Here is an 18,771-nt window from a genome sequence, read left to right as displayed (position 1 = left end):
CATTCAGCCTTTTCTGCAGCAGCATTGAACTTGCGGAGAGAGAGAGAGAGACGGGGAGAAGAAAGGAAGAGTGGACAGTATTGTGCAGAAGGAGCTCAGTGCTATTATAGCAGAGGCTGCCATAGCTGTTCCTTTCAGAGCTCACTTCAGGCCTTATGAAATGTGCTTCAAACGTGAATTGTTTGCCGATTCACTGAAGAGTACTGGTGAAGAGGAGTGGTCAGGGACGAAGATCAGTATGCACTTTTAAGTCGACGTCGCCTTGAACGCAGCGCAGCAGCCTCGCAGAGCCTCAAGTGCGTTTAATCTCCGAAGTTGTGTCAAGCGGGCGATGATTCGCATCTGATTGTTGCTCAACTATCTTGGAGAGGACTGCAGACGGGCAAACGCTGCATTGTGGCAACCGAGACGCTGATTCCTGCCCGAGGATTGCACAATCCGTTCTCACCAAAATGTCATCGCATGCAAAAGTCAAGAAGGACAAAGAGATTATTGCCGAATATGAGACCCAAGTGAAAGGTTGGTAACGTACAGGCCTGATCGTATTGTTATTCTGTGTGTGAAGCCACTATTGCGTAACTTAACCACAAGCTTTATATGGCTTTCAGTGTGCAGTGCTGAGGGGTGGGACAGATGTGTAGTCATTTATTTTTAACATGTGTCTTTTTGGAAAATGTCTCATACATAAATGTCATCGTCACTGTGACCGTTTGGGGTAAGGCTATTACTTGAATCCAGTGATACAATAATTAAGATGTAACTTGCCTGAACCTGTTTCTCTGTACTTAAGATGACTGCGTGCTCTGTAACATGCCTAGCCCTGCATGTGTGGCCATAAACTGCTGAAGCTTGATGTTTTGTTTCAAAGTGCGGCTGGTATTTCTGTGAGACTGTCCTAATACTGTACACCCAACAAGGGAATGCACCAATTCACCTTGGACAATCTTTCCAATAGACTGGAGGTCATGCACCTCAGGTAGCCTACTCATACAGGACTCATACATTTTACAACTTCTTCCAAAAAAAAAAAAGAGTTTAAAATGTACATTAAGTAATTGTGGCAATCAATGTCATTTAAAAAGACAATATGGCGAGCAATTGGTATTTTCTTGACACTCCAGCACAATGTGTGGTATCAGGAGGGAGAGGGAATGCTTGAGAAGATCACACAGCAAACAGTTCAGAAAGTCCATAAATAATGTATGCTGTCTGTATGAATTATGAACCATGAAAGGATTTTACTGTCTGCTGCTAAATATGTGACTGGATAAACCATCCAGAGAGGGAAGAGAGTCAGGAACACTGGCAATGTGCTGCAACAGACAGTGCAGGATGTATATAGGTGGGTTGTCTTCTCAGCCTCTTCAGAGACAAGCAGTGTTAACTCTACCACTTCTGTGCATCACCTTCTCACAGACAGAGCTTTTTAACTAGAAAAAGTTAGCATTTATTTTAAAGCAGGATAACTCAGTGCTGTACGTATTAATACTAGTGTTTAATGGGCTATAGTATTTATTGTCTGTAATGAATTTAATTGGTTCAGTAACAGGCCAACTCAGTTCATTTAAAGCAATAGTTTGACATTTTATGCCTATTCGCTTTCTTGCCAACAGTTAAAGGCAAAGTTATCTATATAGCACAATTTACACTCTTAAGGCAATTTCAAAGTGCTTTACATGTATTTAAAAGTTAGATGAGAAGATCAACTCTACTCTTATAATATGTTTGCTAAATATGAAGCTGCAGTTAGCAGCCAGTTAGCTTAGCTAAGACTGAAAGCAGAGGAAAACAATTAGCTTATTTCTTGGCTGGGTGCAGTGACTTCCTGAAGTCAAGAAGAAATAGTACCTCACATAACCCCCCTGTAAAACCACAACTTGTTTTTACACTTAATTTTTTGTACAGTCTAAACAAACAAGATATATATCTGTTAATTAGTTAGTTATAGAGGCGCTGGTAGGCCAATGTTGTTGCCTTTGGACAGGCTAGCTGTTTCCCCCTGTTTCCAGTCTATATGCTAAGCTAAGCTAACTGGCTGCTGGTTGTAGCTTCATATTGAACATAGAGGTATGAGAGTGGTTTCAGTCCTCTCATCTATATGTAAGTTTCTTTGCAATTTCATCTTCCTCATCTTTTCATATCTTTGATATGAAAACCTTGTTTACATCAGTCTTTGATTTAGCGTTTTTAATTTTAAAAACAAGTTCTAACAGGTGCTAATTCTGAGGACAGACAGAATGGACGACAGTATGTGAAACATGATGCGCAATTTGAATATAACACTGTAAGCTTGTATGTTTTAAGATTTTCTTCTTCTTTTCAGTTTTGCAGTTTTGACCGAGTCAGCAGCAGCTGAGCTCGTTGCTGGTTTAAAATCCTCTATCATATGGATCTTATTGTTTATCCTGCTTTAATATTATTCCTACATAAGTTTAAGATTTAACTGTGGAAAATGTGTGACAGCTGTCAGTTGTTTATTCTAAACAGGAATATGCGCATGCATGTATCCAGGCCAGCCCCCCCTACTGAAAATACATTCCTGACCTGTATCTATAATCAAATTAAGATTTTCTTATCAATTTGATATTAGGGTAGGGTAGCTTTATCCCCTAGGCCAAATTACACCCAAATACACAATAAATAAAACAAAACAAAACACAACACAGTATCTGTTTGTATAGCTCTTCATTATTTTAAATGACATTAGTGTCTCAGTGGGTGTACTACGAAACGAGTTTGACATAGTCAGGCTTTCTTTGCTTCAGCTGACTCAACAAAACTTAAAACCCCTATCAGAGATAATGGGTATCACGACAGTGGTTATCAACTTTCTTTGTTAACCCAGGTTTTCTTCATCAGGCTTTGTGCGTGTTCCCATGGGGGGTGTTTGATATGTTATTTGACTCTTCTTCCTCACAAAATGGACCAATCCCATGCCACCCACCTCAGTCAAGAGGAACAGGTCATTATAATACAGCAAAAAGCAACACTGTTTTTGCAAATAAGGCAGTAGAGGAATACTGGGAGAATACTGCTGATCGACTCAAAGTCAAATTTTCCTTTTACAGACTTAGATCTCACTGCTGTTGTACTTTCACAAAGCAGAAATGACCAAAAGTTGTCAGCATGTGTTTGAATGAAGAGTATGATTAGCATTTTGTACAGGTGTGGTTTACTTTCTCCATATCACTCTTTGTCTCTCTGTTCATTTGTTTGACTCCTTCACTGTCTTTCTCTTTCACACTCTCACTCTCTCTCTCTCTCTCTCTCTCTCTCTCTCTCTCTGTTCTCCACACCAGCTTTGTGGCTGTGAGAGAGCCATCACAGCTCCATCTCTCGTCTCAGTTTCAGGAAAAGCTTTTAAGCTGACATCTTAAGCTCATTTGCAAACTGGGCTTAGATCAGTTTGGAGCTGTGGGGGCTTTACTCTGACACTGACACTGGCCTCCAATAATGCTGAGTTGCTGACTGTACAGCAGTTCAATCAGGCACAAACCTAATACACTTTGTGGAATTTTTCAACATTTCGGTAAACAGATCTCGAGTCACGTTTGAACAATGATTGTTGGTGTGCTGGGGTGTATTTTGATCTCAAAGCTTTACAGGTCTGGACCTGTATTTGTAACTATTGTCACATCCCATCTCTGATTCATTGATGACTAAAAGTCACTCATGGACAGGAGATACTGCTTTGTATTATAACATCAAGTCATCATTTAGTCACTATCGGCAGCTAAAATCATATTTTTTTTGTTTGTGACCAAAACATGATTTGTCTTCCAGAATAGTAGGCTACTTATTGTAGGTTTGTTTTTACAGTGTTTGAGTTAAACTAATAGTTTTCCTTCTAAAGAGTGTAGTTGACCAGCCTGAGGTATCTCTAAGCTTCCTGCTGATCCTGAAAGCAAAACACGAGGAAATGAGGATAAAGTCTTCATCATGCATCATACTTTACTTCTTGCAGTAGGCCACATTATCTTTAATGCCTTTTGATCTGTTTGGAGCCTAGCTGTTTTAGTCTTATGCACACATTGCTCTAACTGGGTATATTGTAAACCGTTTATTGTAAGATTTGCTGTTTTTAAGGGAACATATGACAACATGGAATTTGTACAACATTGACTTTACACAGATATCTGTCCTTAAAACATTTAAAAAATAATTGAAATAGAAAAGCCTGTGATGTTTGTAACATTTGTAATATTTTTGTTGTAGAGATTTAATTTGCTTTTACTGGCTTGGTGACAATCCGTCACAAAGTAGCATCTCACTATGGGTACTAATACTGCCACCATATTCACTGCAGAGTTGCATTCCATAAGCAGCATGTAGACACACCCCTCCGTGTGTATTCATCATAAAGAAAGAATGCTTAGACTGATACTGTCTTGAAATGCCAGGGTTGTGTTACGACAGTGAAACAATATCTTTGTTTCCAGGTAACTGTCAGACAGACAGAAACATACCCACAGTTGAGCTATATAAGATTTTAAGAGAAAACTGCGTGGAATTCTGCCCACTGCATCCTGGATTTTCCTGGTGGTTGCACAAATAGCGATGCCTTTCCTTGTTAGAGGTATTTGTATGGAGAGAGAGCGAGAGGAAGAAATGTGAACTCAAGCAAATAGACTGTAAAGGCATACCATAGCCATTACTGCATTCAGAAGACAAGTGTTCACAGAACACAGCCTTGATTTGTACCAAATTATGTCAACTTGTCAGTCTGGGTTAGGCCACATGTGACTAGCCACGCATGGCTAACTACAGACACAGCCCCGGAGACTGCTACTGGCCATTGCAATAGCAGTGCTAGGCTAATTTGAGCAGGCCACTGTGACAAAGACTACTCACTACGCAATATTTTGTGCTCTCTGTTGCAACAGTACAGGAGCCTAACAGGCAATCCCGCAAGGCAACAGTGACCAATAGTTTCCCCCCATTTCATTACATTATCTGTAAGAGATCCAGGCATGTAGCCGCTACAGACATGCTTTGTTTGAACTGTAAAAGAGGGGGTCAAGGCCTCATAACAGCTGAGCTCAGGCCAGTACTTTCCTTTTCTAAGGCATGAACCTTCAGACAATAATCACACATGACTAAATGATTCTGCATTTGGGTGGCTTGATTTTGGTTTTATGCATTTAAAATTTTTTACAGATCATTCTTTACAACATGATCTGTATCATGCTGTTATGCATCAATATCCCACTGCTCAATCACAACCAGATTGGTGACTTAATCAGCTGGAGAAGTTATTTTCTTAATTTTACTCTGCTTCAATTTCACCCTCAAGTCTCTGGAAGCAATTCATTTATGCTCAAAATGCTTGTTAAAGTCACCAGAACATACCAGGATGTTAACCATATGGGTTAGGAGAAAAATAAACATTACAAATGGGTAAAGTCCTATTAATGAAATTTCCACAAGCCTTTAGGTGTGGAACATTTTATTCATTTTGGCTACACACTGTTCAAAGGCAGAGAACCTGGTTTAGCATATGACTCTGCATTTCATTAAAGAACATCTGTACTATTGTGTCATCAATAAAAAGAAGAGACTGCATTTAGCTTTTGAGGCTTACTTCTTGGTATATTATTCACTTGAACTCAGGTTCCTTGTAATTATGCATTACTCTGCAAAGGCTTGAATCATTCATTGAATGTAGTGCAGTATTGCACAGTCCCTAGTAACAGTTTAAGTTCTAAAAATAACATGCTCACAGGAGAGCGAATGCAAATATCATGAGTGTATTTGTCTCACTGATAAAATGAAGCAGTTAAATCAATTTAGAGTTGCTCATTGTCTGCTCCTTCTTTTATACAGTCACTGATTTTATGATTTAAAATGATTAAAGTCAAACAGGCCAACAAATTGTGCTGCTTAGTGGTCTGTTTTAGCACAGGAGTACATCACAGTGACATTTCTTTCTATTTTGAACTTGATTGCTGCCTCATTCATCAGCACAGGCTGTTTATTGAGTATTTCAAAGCAGAGAAAGTTGCCCTTGTCCTTGGCCATTATGCTAAACAGACTGACTGCTGCGACTGTCAGAACAGGGAACTGGCTTGCTCTAAGTGAGATGCCTCCAGAGGCATGTAACCAGGCAACTGGGCAGCTATGGGGACCATGAGGGGTACAATTCCAAACAGCAAGGGACTGCATATTTACTCTGTCTTTCTCGTTCATACTCTTTCATTCACATTTTCACTCACACACTCACAGAAGATGGGGGAGTCATTTTATGAAATCCTTTATTCTAGATACAGAAACAGCATTTAGATGTGAACAAAGGGGCTTTTCTTCTGCTGGACCATCTTTTCCATTGAGAAATTTCAATGCACAGCAATCATGTGCATGGTTGAAACACTCGGTCATAATGGAATCTTCAGTCATCGCAATGTTGCTCAACTGCTTCTTATTGTCTTGAAGAGAGTGAAAGAGAGAAGCTTTGTTTATTCACTGTGAGAGAGAGAGAGAGAGAGAGAGAGAGAGAGAGAGAGAGAGAGAGAGAGAGAGAGAGAGAGAGAGAGAGAGAGAGAGAGAGAGAGAGAGAGAGAGAGAGAGAGAGAGAGAGAGAGAGAGAGAGAGAGAGAGAGAGAATAATCCACAGATGTGACTTCATCATTAGGTTAGTTTAGCATGGTGCATCTGCACTAACTTCAGTTGCTCTCTGTGAGGTCTGTCATAATGTTGGGGTTTTTGATAAGGCTGAGCAGTAATTTAAAATGCTTGACTTTCAGCAAAATGACATGATCTTATGGTGTTATGGCTCTACAAATCTCTGTTGTCCAAATTGATAATTTAAGTAACAAAGTAACAAAATTAATTATTGAAGTTTTTGTTTTAGACAAATGAAGACTTTGGTCTTATGTTGTGAATAATAATGGATCCGTTTATTGCTTTCAGTTTGATTATTTTATTTCAGATTTTTATGTACATTTGCAACATTGTGATATAAAGTATATGATAGATATTTTGGAACATATCCTTCAATATCAATATCCTGATAGTGATGTCAACCATATCACTCAGCCCTAGGCTCTGATATGCTTTATGGTTCGTCTGCAGCCACACATTCAGCAGCCACTTAGTCACAGGATTTATGACAGCCTTGCAATAAACAGTATATGGATGAAATACAATGTTATTTGTATCCCTTTTCAGTGTTAATGTAATACCATAAACGTGATGTTTTTACTCCAGTGGATGTCTTTATCACCTGAAATCCCAGAGGTGTTTAGGAACAGCCAACTACCAATACAAGCTGCCCAGCAGGGAGTCTGTAGATGTGTATTCCTGGTCATTTTGAAAAACCTCAATGAATGAACTATACTCAACAAACAAGCCACAGCAGGGACATTTAATTCATTACAATATAAAGCATTTAATTTTGAAAACTATCAAACTATTTGTAAATACCATATCAACCACATTGTCAGCCTTTAGACCAAAACATAATTTTCCCCCCATTCTCAGACTATGAATAGGAGCAGTGAGTTTCCAAACCTCATAAGTAGAAAACCGCAGCAATCTTATAATCAAAAGAATGCCTGCAATTTGTTTTGTCAAGACAAACTTCTCTAAAGGCTCTCTCAGCTCAGTGCATTTTGAGAAGCTGACCTATTTTATATTTTCCGTGCTGTCTGCTGCAATCATCAGGCATGCATCTCATATGCACGTGTGCTACCCCAGCATTTAGACACCCCCGCGCTCCCTCCCTCCCATTACACACACATGCACACACACAGCAGACAAATGCACTTTGACATCCAGTTTTATCCAATTATGATGACTTTGTTGTTTTATTAGTGCTTGTGCCTGACTGTATCCTCACATGTTAGTATTTACTACATTATGTGCTGTGTTCAATCCACTAATGAAGGATTGTGGATTAAATGCTGACCTGCAGCACTGTTTGGCAGGCAGAAGTGAGGCACAGCATGTACGCCCACTCCCCTAGAGAGACTCTATTTATTCTGAAGGTGGTCTCCCTTTTTGATATGCAGAAATCCGTAACCAGCTGGTGGAGCAGTTCCGTTGTCTGGAGCAGCAGTCTGAGTCCCGGCTGCAGCTGCTGCAGGACCTGCAGGAGTTCTTTCGTCGAAAGGCCGAGCTCCAGCTTGAGTACTCCAGAGGCCTGGACAAACTGGCCGAGCGCTACTCTGCCAAGATTCGCACCTCCAGAGAGCACCAGCACTTCAAGTGAGTCTCACTGCTGTCTGTCTGCAAAGTACTGGAACGTCTGTATCAACTGTGTTTGACTGATATATAATAATAATAATAATAATAATAACTGTTACATAGTTCAGACTGATCACTGGCACAGCACAGAGAGATGGAAAAAGAGAAAGAGAAAGATAGAGGAGGGATAAGCAACAAAAAGGAGAAGAGGGATAAAAGCAAAAGAAATGACCTGAAATGAAGCCAGGGCCAAGAAAGCTTGTGGCCTCAGGCTGCTGTGTTTCTCCCAACTAGGTCAGATTCTTTATCCCCCCTCCCACACCACCCTGGCTTTTCTATGTGGCTGTCATTTAATTTCCATTCTCAAACAACTTCATGCTAGACTGCTACCCAAATACTCATATTTTCTCAATGGACAATAAATTAGAGACACTCTGAAGAAAGAAACAAAATGGGCTTTTTTTTTTTACTCAGATTGACTTAAATTGTTGTAAATGTTTGTGTAAGGGAGATCTGTGGTCATGAAACGAACACACCCTGCAGCATGTGGAGGAATTGCTGCTCAGATGCTCTGACCAGTCTGCAGCTCGCTGTGACTCTTTTAGATCATTTTCTAACTGTATATGCTGCCCATGTCCATGTGGTTGATTTGAATCAGTGGCCAGAAATAAGAGGAAATGAATGATCAAAAATAATATGAATAAATTGGAGTATGTCCAATTATAAAATCGTAAAAGTTTTCTCTTCACCGTGGAAATAGACCAATTAAGGCTACCAAATAACTTTGAAAGCTCCTAAACAAGCTAATAAGTGGACGTTGAGTTAAGACTAATTTGTCAAATTTAAAATATACTCTTTTCTAATACCCAGTGTTGTGTTATAGAAGGAAATCAAACTTGACTTATAAAACACTACAGTATGGATGGTATCATTGATATGTAGGTGGTTGCACACCCTTTCATGTGACCTGGCTGTGTCAGTCATGCGTGGAAAACATGCTGGTTTATTCAGGAGAGGTCTTTCCGTCTCTCTTTCAGTCTCTCCGGCCAATTGGATGTAAAGCGCAATCATGGCAGAGAGCTCCCATCACTGGGATGTTGATAAATGCAGGGGTCTCCCTTTGAGGCAACGCTCCAAGAGACTCCCATTGCATGACTTCTCTGTACACCCTGCTGTCCCAGATTCTCCCCTGTCACATCAAATGGTCATCATTATAGCTCTCTGTCAAAGGGTAGATTCATACTCACAGACTACAATAGGCCGACTAAATCTCTATCATTAATAATCCCACGCAGTCTTCTCTTCTGGAGTTTCAGAGCTGGCTCTGCACTCTCTCTCTCTCTCGTTTAATTTTCCGTTGTTTTTTTTAAACAGCAAAACCAGTGAGCAGTGACCTTCTGTCTTATCTGGGATCCTTTCAGATTTTCATTTCTGGTGTCAGATCTAATAAAGGGGCTGGCAGGAGATTGTCAAGGAACATTTTCAAAACCTTCTGTAATAGAGTGGCTGCAGCGAAAATGTGATTTATAAGAGAACATGACTCAGCATACCTTTTTTGGAAAGACAATTTATATCCAACATGTTTTACAATAGGTAATAGATGCAGTATGTGTTTGTATTGTCAGTTCAGCTGGCTGGTGCATTCTGCTTTATGATGCAGTGACCTTGTCGTGAAACAGGTATTGTTGTACTTTTGTAGGCTGTCAGGTAGAAAACCTCCTTCTGTCATCTTCCATGAACTGTTCTGTATCAACTCCTTTGTGTCCTGAGTACTACAGTCTCATCCTTATTCAAGAGCAGCCAACAGCCAAAGATTTACAGTCAGGTTCTGTGCATCCCATGTACAGGATCAAACACCTGCTCTGCTTGAAAGGAGGGCCTATAGAGATAGCTTGTTCATGTTTTTTTATCAAAGTGTTAAGGGATGAAAGGAAAAGCAGAAAGAAGATGCTGATGCCCAGCACTCTGGATTACCTTTAGCATCACAAGTGCAACTCTTTTAACTCGCCGTTGACTCGACACAGAACTTTTCATTGCTGTTCTGTTGTACTGTGTAAGTTTGTGCTACTTTTTCAGCATCATTCATCCAGACAGAGGAATAGAGTCATAAACTAAACTACAGAGTCAACAATAAGCATAAGAAGCCAACTAAGAAGCCAACAGTAATTTCCAAGAATATAAAATTACAAATGTGGCATTCAGATTTGGAACAAAGACAGATGATGTATATATAAAAGGACTGACTGAATGTGGTTTGAACTTCTGAAACCTATCAAAGAAACTTGTAGTTAAAACAATTGTGCAACTCAACAGATTTTGGTATTAAAGGCAGTTTCTGATTAAATTTCAGTATTGTTTTGAATGCACGGAGGGAGCTAGAATAGTGCCCCTCTTCTTTGTTATAGCACGGAAGCTAGCATTAGCCGAAGATTAGAGTGAGCTTCGCCAAGACAGGAAAACAGTAATAATTCACTTCAAACAGAAAAGGAAAGCATGAATAAATCTCCAAGAATAACAAATGCAGTTTGAAGCAGTTGACAGAAAACTAGTCAGGACTGCTCTTTCAACATGATCTTCAAAACTGAGATTAGAGTCAAAAATAACTGCTGTATTTCTGACTCGAGCTACAGTGTAAGATGCTACTGTGGATCAGTTTTTCATCAGATGATTTTCAGAGAGTCCAACAAATACTTTGGAGTAATTTATTAGACATTGTTTTAGACAACATTTGATACCGTGGCATCTAGTTTTTAAGAGTAGTCTTATTGTCAATGGTATAAGGACATATAATCTTGAGGTTCTTCACACCTGAAAATAGCAAATAATGTAATGTACAATTACTTGGATCAAGTGAAAGATGTCTGATAGAAATGTGCAAAATAAACCTTTTTTGGAGCAACAAAAGATTCCTTAAATTCAGTTGTGAGAAGTATTATGATCAGTCATGCGAAAAGCAGAACTCTGTGATACCACTCAGTGCTTCTGTAATGTTTGTACTGTATAGACCAGGTTCTTCAATTAGATTGTTTATCATTTGCTGTATGAGTATAAATGTATAGTTGGTAGGAACAAGAAAGAATAAATTCATAAAATGATTATTACTCATTCAAGGATCCATTGGTCATGTCCATTGCTGTATCTTCTGCAACCCTACCTTCGCTGTGTGATTCATATTATATTGTTATTATTTCTGAATGAACATTTCTGGCAACCAGTATCACTGCCTGCAGCTTGATAGTGCTGGACTGAACTCTCTGAAAAGGCAGCTTTCAGTGTGGCTGATTGCTAATAGCTAGTGAGGTTCTGATGTAGGTAATAGCAAACCCACTATCCTGTCATAAAAATCAATAGGCCACATCATAATCATTGCATCACTTTATCACTCATCTTTTCTCAAGTACACTTTTCTTGAGCTTGCTCCCTATGGTTTATGATCAGATGCTGGTGGAGCTCTGCTGTATTCTGGCAGCTACGCTCAGTGTGTGCATTGTTCTTCTGTCAAAAGTTATATTTACAAGTCACAAGGAACATAATGATATTCCGTATGACATGTAAGAGTGTTAGTTTTTTAGAAAATCATGTACTCAATTAAAGAGATAATTGTGGCAGGTTTGCTCTACAAACTAAAACAGTTCATTACTCTTTCCATAGCTACTGACTGCCATGTGATATGATAAAATATTCTGTGGGTGCAAATCAGCAGAGATGGCTATCAGGGTGATAACTGCCTTTTGAATGTCCTCTTCCGCATCAACAAAGACATGCGAAGTGTTAAAATCATTCATTTTACCTTCACTCTTCTCCTCTCACCAGCCATTAAAGGAAAAATAAAGTTGGTTTTGGATTGGATCCCAGCATAGGGTCAGCTATCAGCCAACAGTAAAAGGTGTTTTTACACACAGGTTTTAAGCTGTGTGTAAAAAGTATGAAAAAGTAATATGATACAGCATTTCTATATTGAATTCGCAATTGTTGGAGGTCAAATGGTCTCTAAAGACAAGAAATAAAGACAAACAAACTCTTTGGTGTGAGGATAATAGAACTCACGTGCTCCCCCGAGCAAGGAAGCAAGTGTAGTCAGCATGCCTTCTATGCTTGTGTTAGTGTCTGTGTGTGTGTGTGTACAGCTGCCTTCTGTTTTGCTGATTCCTCACCATATGTGCAGTGACCCTTTGATCTCTGATATGTAAAGCCCCAGAGCTGGTACCAACTGATCGAATCTAAGAGTCTTTATCCTGTTTGATGTACACAACCATGATACCTATCAACGCCTGATTACCAAGAATTTTGATAAGAGTTGAACTTGTCACGCAACAGCTGGTGTGTTTAGGATTTTGTTTAGTTTGTTGGAGACAGTAACTCAGTTTTTCTTACTTATGGGCGATATACTGTGTGGTCTGAATGCTACAGTGGTATTACGTCGGGCAGCTTTATAGAAATGGAGCAATGTTTTCATCTTTGTGAAGTCTTTCCTTGGCTTTTTCAGAAAGGACCACAATCTCCTGTCCACTGTGAACTGCTGGTATTTGGTCCTGGACCAGACCAGACGGGAGAGCAGAGACCACGCCACTCTCAGCGACATATACAACAACAACGTCATTGTCCGTCTAGCACACGTGGGCGAGGATGTCATCAGACTTTTCAAAAAGGTCAGAATCGGAATTAAGTGGATGAGGGCATGCAACCCTGACCGTTACTACGCACACAGTCACATAACTTATCTGCTCGAATCGCATGAGTGATGCCCACAGCTGGGAACTTGACGCCACACCAACAAAAATATGTAAAAATATGTTTAAATGTGTCAGGACATACAGTATATTTCATGCGGTATGGTTCTCATACAGCATCTTCCTTCTCAGGATTTCAATTACAATACATTCTTTGCATGCAAGGTTCTCCCTGCTACTTTATAGGCAAGTTTCAAATAATGGCCATTAGGTTGATGCACAGTAGACTATTCCCACACATCACTGAGGGTTTGCCTACCTAACCCTAACCACTTTTACCTACATAGAATTGCACCACTTTAGCCTTCCAGTAGACCCTGGCTATTATGAGAATACCAAATAGATTTCGTTACTCTTTTTAACCTCCCACATTCATCATGTGTATTGTCATTCTCAATATCATGCTCAGTTTGCTCCCTATTTAGATCACTAACCTTTTTTGATGCTCTTTACAGCTCATCACTCTTGCTGCCCATACTTCTACTCATTTCATTTCACAACAAACTCACATTAACTAGGATTCATTCAGTAACTTGTGGAGAGAATTAGAAGTAACATATTTCTTTTATTCAAAATTTTAACATCATAGAGTAGATTTGTGCAACACTCTTGTTCTTGGTTGTGCTCTCATATCCCATAAGGCATATGCTTAATGTATGGTACGTGTGAGAGTAGCAGAGGGCCTGTGGGTCAGGGGCTGTGATGAACAGTCTCCCTTGGGGATCTTAGATCAGTATCGTTTGACAGCGGCAGGAGTAATAGGAGTAATTTATGCCCTCTAGGGGGCTCTGCACTGTCAGGATGGGATCCTTGATGAGAATAGGATGGCTTGCGGCCAGCACAGAGAGGAGGAATAACAACTGCCTGCAGAAATCTTTCTCCCTCTGCAATAAGTTAGCTCAAATTATGACAAAGTTCTCCAAAACAATAATCCTGTTATACTGTAGCATCCTGGTTCAGCTGCAGTGCAGTCTCACTGCTAATGAATTACACATGTGGGGAAGGGAATGAATCAACTCTGGTGTTTGTTGAGTGAAAGTTTAAATGTACTGAATGTGCTGTAATTTAGTTCTTGTGAAACACAAGGTTGCTGTTTTGACATTTGGTCCCTGAGAGGTGGCAAAAAAACAGGATTGATTGGGCTATCGCTCCATATCTCAACAGGATTCCCAGAGTCACTCTCCACTGTCCCGATTCCTCCTCTTGGGCTATAAGCCCTGTCATGGGATATGTCCAATTCATCATAGGCTCTTAGCCCCTGTAACTGAGCTAAAACTGTGACACAACTCCTTGGGAAATGTTCTGCAGTTCTGCACTGTTCTATTTTTGTCTGCATGTGCACTTTGGGCATTGTATTAGATCTTTTCTGGTGCAGAGTAATGACAGCGTTTCAATGCCTGCTGACATCCCTCATATAACTGGCACACAGCCTTCAAGTTTTTCATTTGTGGAAAGGCAATTCTATTAAATAACCCAGTTCTTAATCTTAGATGTTTGAATACCTGCCATCATTTGTCCTTTTTAAATGTGTCATTATTGTCGCCTATGAAACTGTTACCTTTTTGTCTCTTTTACAGAGTAAAGACATCGGGGTGCAGATGCATGAGGAGTTGGTGAAAGTCACCAATGAGCTCTACACAGTGAGTTAAACAAATATCATCGCCCCTTCCTTTGTCTATACCAGCCTTTGCCCTATGTTAGCTGCCTGTGGCTTGTCAATCCTGAGCCCAAGCTTTTTTCAGACCTGAACCTGTAACCTGTGAAGCAGCTGGCCTGACACTGCACACAGCAGATATGCCTTATCAGCAGTGCAGCATCTAACAGGTCATTTCTTCCTTCTCCTGAGGTCGTAAGAGGAGAAAATTAGCATTCTTCCTCCCGCTGTGAATTTCTACATCAGTTGAAGGGGAGAGCATTCTTGCCCCTGGCTGTACTTCAAGCGGACTCAGCAGTCTGTGCTGCAGAGGTGCACTGTGCTCATAGCAAACATGAGCTGCTGTAATATCTTCAGCTAATGTTACATGTCATCAAACACATCTGTTTGTGCCCTGGTAACAGTTGTCACTCTGTCTATTGTTATCCATTGTACTGTACATACAGAACATTCAGACACCCCATGTGGAAACAGATGTGCACACATGACATTAAACACACAGAAATGGTCTGTGTGGTGGTGACAACTGCTGTGTTCAGTACTGATGCCTCTTCATTTGGCTGATGAAAATGAACGGATGCACTGATATGATCTTCTGTATGTGGGACACACCAGAGTGCTTCCTTCTGGGTCTTATTGCTCACTTATTGCTCAACTGCTAATCTGTAATAAAAAAATCAGTTAATATGATTCAAAACATGCAGCAAGTTAACACACTAATTTGTAAATTGTGAAATTAAATATCCTACATCATATCCAGAATTCAAGACTTAAATGACTGTAGCTGCAGTTTGATAGAGCATAGGAAGTCTTAAAATTAAGTTTTATAGGTCTTACAAATTTTCCATCACAAGTGAGTGCGAGTCACACCTAGATATTCTAATGGTTTTGCAGTTGTTTTCATTTTCAAATATATTGTAATTGCAAAATTGATTAATCATAATGTAATTCTAACTAGCTCTGGTCTCACATTGTATAGTACTGAATTCCCTACCAGGTAAAAAAGACCATACATGCCTCAAACACACTTATTTTAAGATACCCTTTACAATTCCATTCTGCTTAATTAATTATTTTATTTCATTTTTACTGATGTGTGAAACTCCACCTTTGGCTACTTGCTCCACACTTAATCATCTGCATTATGTCCGGAATGTTATTGGGTAAATACTAAGTGATCAATCAGAGATAATTAACAAACTTTGGGTGAGGTTAGGTCTTTTTCTTAAGACACATTTATCATGGTGATGTAAAATTGATTGTGACCCCAAACTATAATTTCACCAAATTTAAGCCGTCTCTATAATGGTTTAAAGTGAAATATATTTTAAATTCTGATTTAATTTCCTTTAGAAAAGAACAGGGAGTGAAGGCGAACGGAAAGCTGCTCAGTGCTGCTATGATCTATGATGGTTTGTGTTTGTTTACATAAATAGCTTATAAAAGAGATAAGATAGGAACAAAACACAATATTATAGAAAACTGTTTAAATGCAGTGCAATTTTAATGATTATTGATGACCACTCACACTCATTTTAAAAGGATGTTTGGGACGAGAGACTGTACAGCGAATCACAAATAGATCTGAAGCAGACATACCCGTATAATATGAACCACATGAGAAATATTCTCACATGTAACATTATACAGCACTTTAGTGCTTCACTGATATTGATTTTTCCTCTCTCTTATTCATGCATTATTAAATGCCTGTCTGCACCTCCTACACACAGCATAAGGAATTGCAGTATTCCTAGCAAATGTATATAGCTTAATTTAAACTTATATACTTTGTTTATATTATTAGTTATGAGTTAAATGTAAAATTAAGTATGGATTCGTCTTTGTCAGCCTGCTGGTCTCTGCTATTGATCTGCCGCTGTCTTTTTGTGGAAATCAAGTAGTTTCTTGTTTTGTGGGTAGCAGGGAAGGTTGCTCTCTGTCACTTTGTAACCTTCTTCCTCCCCTGCTGATCGATCTCACTGTCCTTTGCACGTCCGCTTCAGTCAGGGTTGCTAGGTAACCAGAACTTGAGAGTGAGGGATGGAGGAGCAGATGTTGTTTAATTGCACAGTTGATTCGGGGTTACTAGTTAAACATTTACATGTGATCTCTTTAATAGCATCACGAAACATAAAATCATTCCTGTTCAAATTCCTCTAAAGCAAACTAAATGGTGGCAGTGTGTTTGGAGCAGAGATGAACCTTGGTTTCTAGTAAAACATACAGCACTTGGAAGGATCTTTTTGTAACCTACAATAATGCTGTGGTGAAGACAAACAAACACAAAAATGTAGACGCATCAGACAGATGTGCTACTCCTCTAGCTCAATTAGGAAATGTGAAATCAAAATGTGACGCTCCCATGAGCAGGATGAGTAAGCTACACTTCCTAATGTTTACGAGTGTAATGAAAATAAATATATACTAGGCTTACATGAGTTCATATGTAATATACGCTTAGGGCTGTGAAACATTTATAGTCTTTTAGTTAACCATATCATGATTATGTGGTTTTAAAATTGATAACTTGCAAATTTTGTTTAATAATATGTAATATGCCTATGTAAATGTAAGCGATAGAGTTTTGGTTTGACATCACACTTAAGTTAAAGTTAAATGTGACAGATATTAATGTAACTTTTTAGCATATGATTCTGCACACACCTTCTTTTCCTCCTCAAAGTCGCATCCCTTTTAACAAGCACTTACTAGTTTGACTGTGATGCCCTTGGCACTGAGTAGAGTTTGACATAAGATGTATGTTGTTACAGGTGATGAAGACGTACCACATGTACCACACTGAGAGTCTCAGTGCTGAGAGCAAGCTGAAGGAGGCAGAGAAGCAGGAAGAGAAGCACATTGGCAAGGCCAACGACATTAGTTCCAGTCTTCTGCGGTATGGTCATGATGAACGTCCACAGCGACGGAGCTCTGTCAAGAAGATGGAGAAAATGAAGGAGAAGGTCTGTTTCAGTTGACTGGTTTATAAGTGATATTATATGTGTTGTGCATTATAGGCAGTGTAGCTACACTCAAGTACAAATAATCTGCAAATGCATTTGTAATGAACTTGAATTTCACCAGTTGTTATTTGCACAAATTAAATTGGAAAATGTAGTTAAAGCTAGAAGTATTACGTATATTGACAGATAATGTAAGATAAAATCAGATTGATGTAGTAATGCATTCTTTGAGTACATTAGGAATCCATTTTACATCCTGCATTGATGGGACTCTCTCTTCTTCTTTCTCCCTAGAGACAAGCCAAGTACTCTGAAAACAAGCTGAAATGCACAAAGGCCCGGAATGACTATCTCCTCAATCTGGCAGCTACCAATGCCCTGGTGGCCAAATACTACATCCATGATGTCTCAGACATGATAGATGTAAGTAATTACTGTCAGAGCCAAAAATGCAAATGTTTAGCTATTTTATAGTCTCTGTGCTTCTTTTGTACGTTCTTGGCCTTTTATTGGTTCATGATTACTATATGTTTTATTTCTTGTCCCCAGTGTTGCGACTTAGGTTACCATGCAAGCCTGGCACGCACCTTGAGAACCTACCTGTCTGCAGAATATAGTCTGGAGACTTCTCGCCATGAAGGTCTGGACTTGTTGGAGGGAGCAGTAGATGCCATGGACATCAGAGGAGACAAATTGAAGTTTATGGACACACACAGCCAGATTTTCTGTCCTCCAGCACGCTTTGACTATCAGCCACACATGGGGGATGAGGTGAGTCACTAGAGAATAGGGGTGTAGCAATGGTTTGTTTGTAGGTACATTGATTCATCATGTTTGCTGTTCTCTATATGAAATCCTCCCGGTAAAGTTCCTTTTCTTTCTTAATCCCAGGTGTGTCAGGTGAGTGCACAGCAGCCTGTCCAGACAGAGCTCTTGATGCGCCACCACCAGCTGCAGTCTCGCCTGGCCACGCTGAAGATAGAAAATGAAGAGGTGAGAGTGCACAAGTCTCAGAGGGTTGAAGGTAGCCAGTGTCAGAGTTTCATTTTAAAATGAAGCAAGCTCACTGCAAGTGTGCTATACACAGCAATGTTCTTTTCTGCTGACTCAGAAGAAGACATATACTGAGTCATATATATAATGTGTGTATATATATGTGTGTGTGTATATGTGTGTATATGGATAGCTCAACTGGTAAGTCACAGGACTTTCACACGGGGGACCAGCAATGACCAATGCA

At 39.6% G+C, this 18,771-nt stretch overlaps 1 protein-coding gene across 4 annotated transcripts in view; it reads left to right on the top strand.

Moving 5' to 3' along the window:
* The window catches only part of LOC122862672 (SLIT-ROBO Rho GTPase-activating protein 3-like), a 41,194-nt gene continuing 22,423 nt past the window's right edge, over nucleotides 1-18,771 (top strand). For 2 of the 4 annotated variants that reach the window (XR_006374831.1, XM_044168240.1), the window contains exons 1-8: nucleotides 1-519; nucleotides 8,007-8,202; nucleotides 12,668-12,830; nucleotides 14,489-14,551; nucleotides 17,340-17,531; nucleotides 17,826-17,954; nucleotides 18,081-18,302; nucleotides 18,423-18,524. Coding sequence is in view for 3 of the 4 variants with exons in the window: in XM_044168240.1 (XP_044024175.1) it covers nucleotides 453-519; nucleotides 8,007-8,202; nucleotides 12,668-12,830; nucleotides 14,489-14,551; nucleotides 17,340-17,531; nucleotides 17,826-17,954; nucleotides 18,081-18,302; nucleotides 18,423-18,524 (1,134 nt within the window). In the remaining variant the exon portion in view is untranslated. The remainder of the gene's footprint in view (nucleotides 520-8,006; nucleotides 8,203-12,667; nucleotides 12,831-14,488; nucleotides 14,552-17,339; nucleotides 17,532-17,825; nucleotides 17,955-18,080; nucleotides 18,303-18,422; nucleotides 18,525-18,771) is intronic. The other 2 variants (XM_044168229.1, XM_044168237.1) reach the window with 2 other exon arrangements.

The sequence above is a fragment of the Siniperca chuatsi genome, linkage group LG2 (assembly GCF_020085105.1).
Source record: "Siniperca chuatsi isolate FFG_IHB_CAS linkage group LG2, ASM2008510v1, whole genome shotgun sequence".
Classification (NCBI taxonomy): Eukaryota; Metazoa; Chordata; class Actinopteri; order Centrarchiformes; family Sinipercidae; genus Siniperca; species Siniperca chuatsi.
Note: the sequence above shows the minus strand (reverse complement) of the source record. Positions and strands in the feature narration are given on the sequence as shown.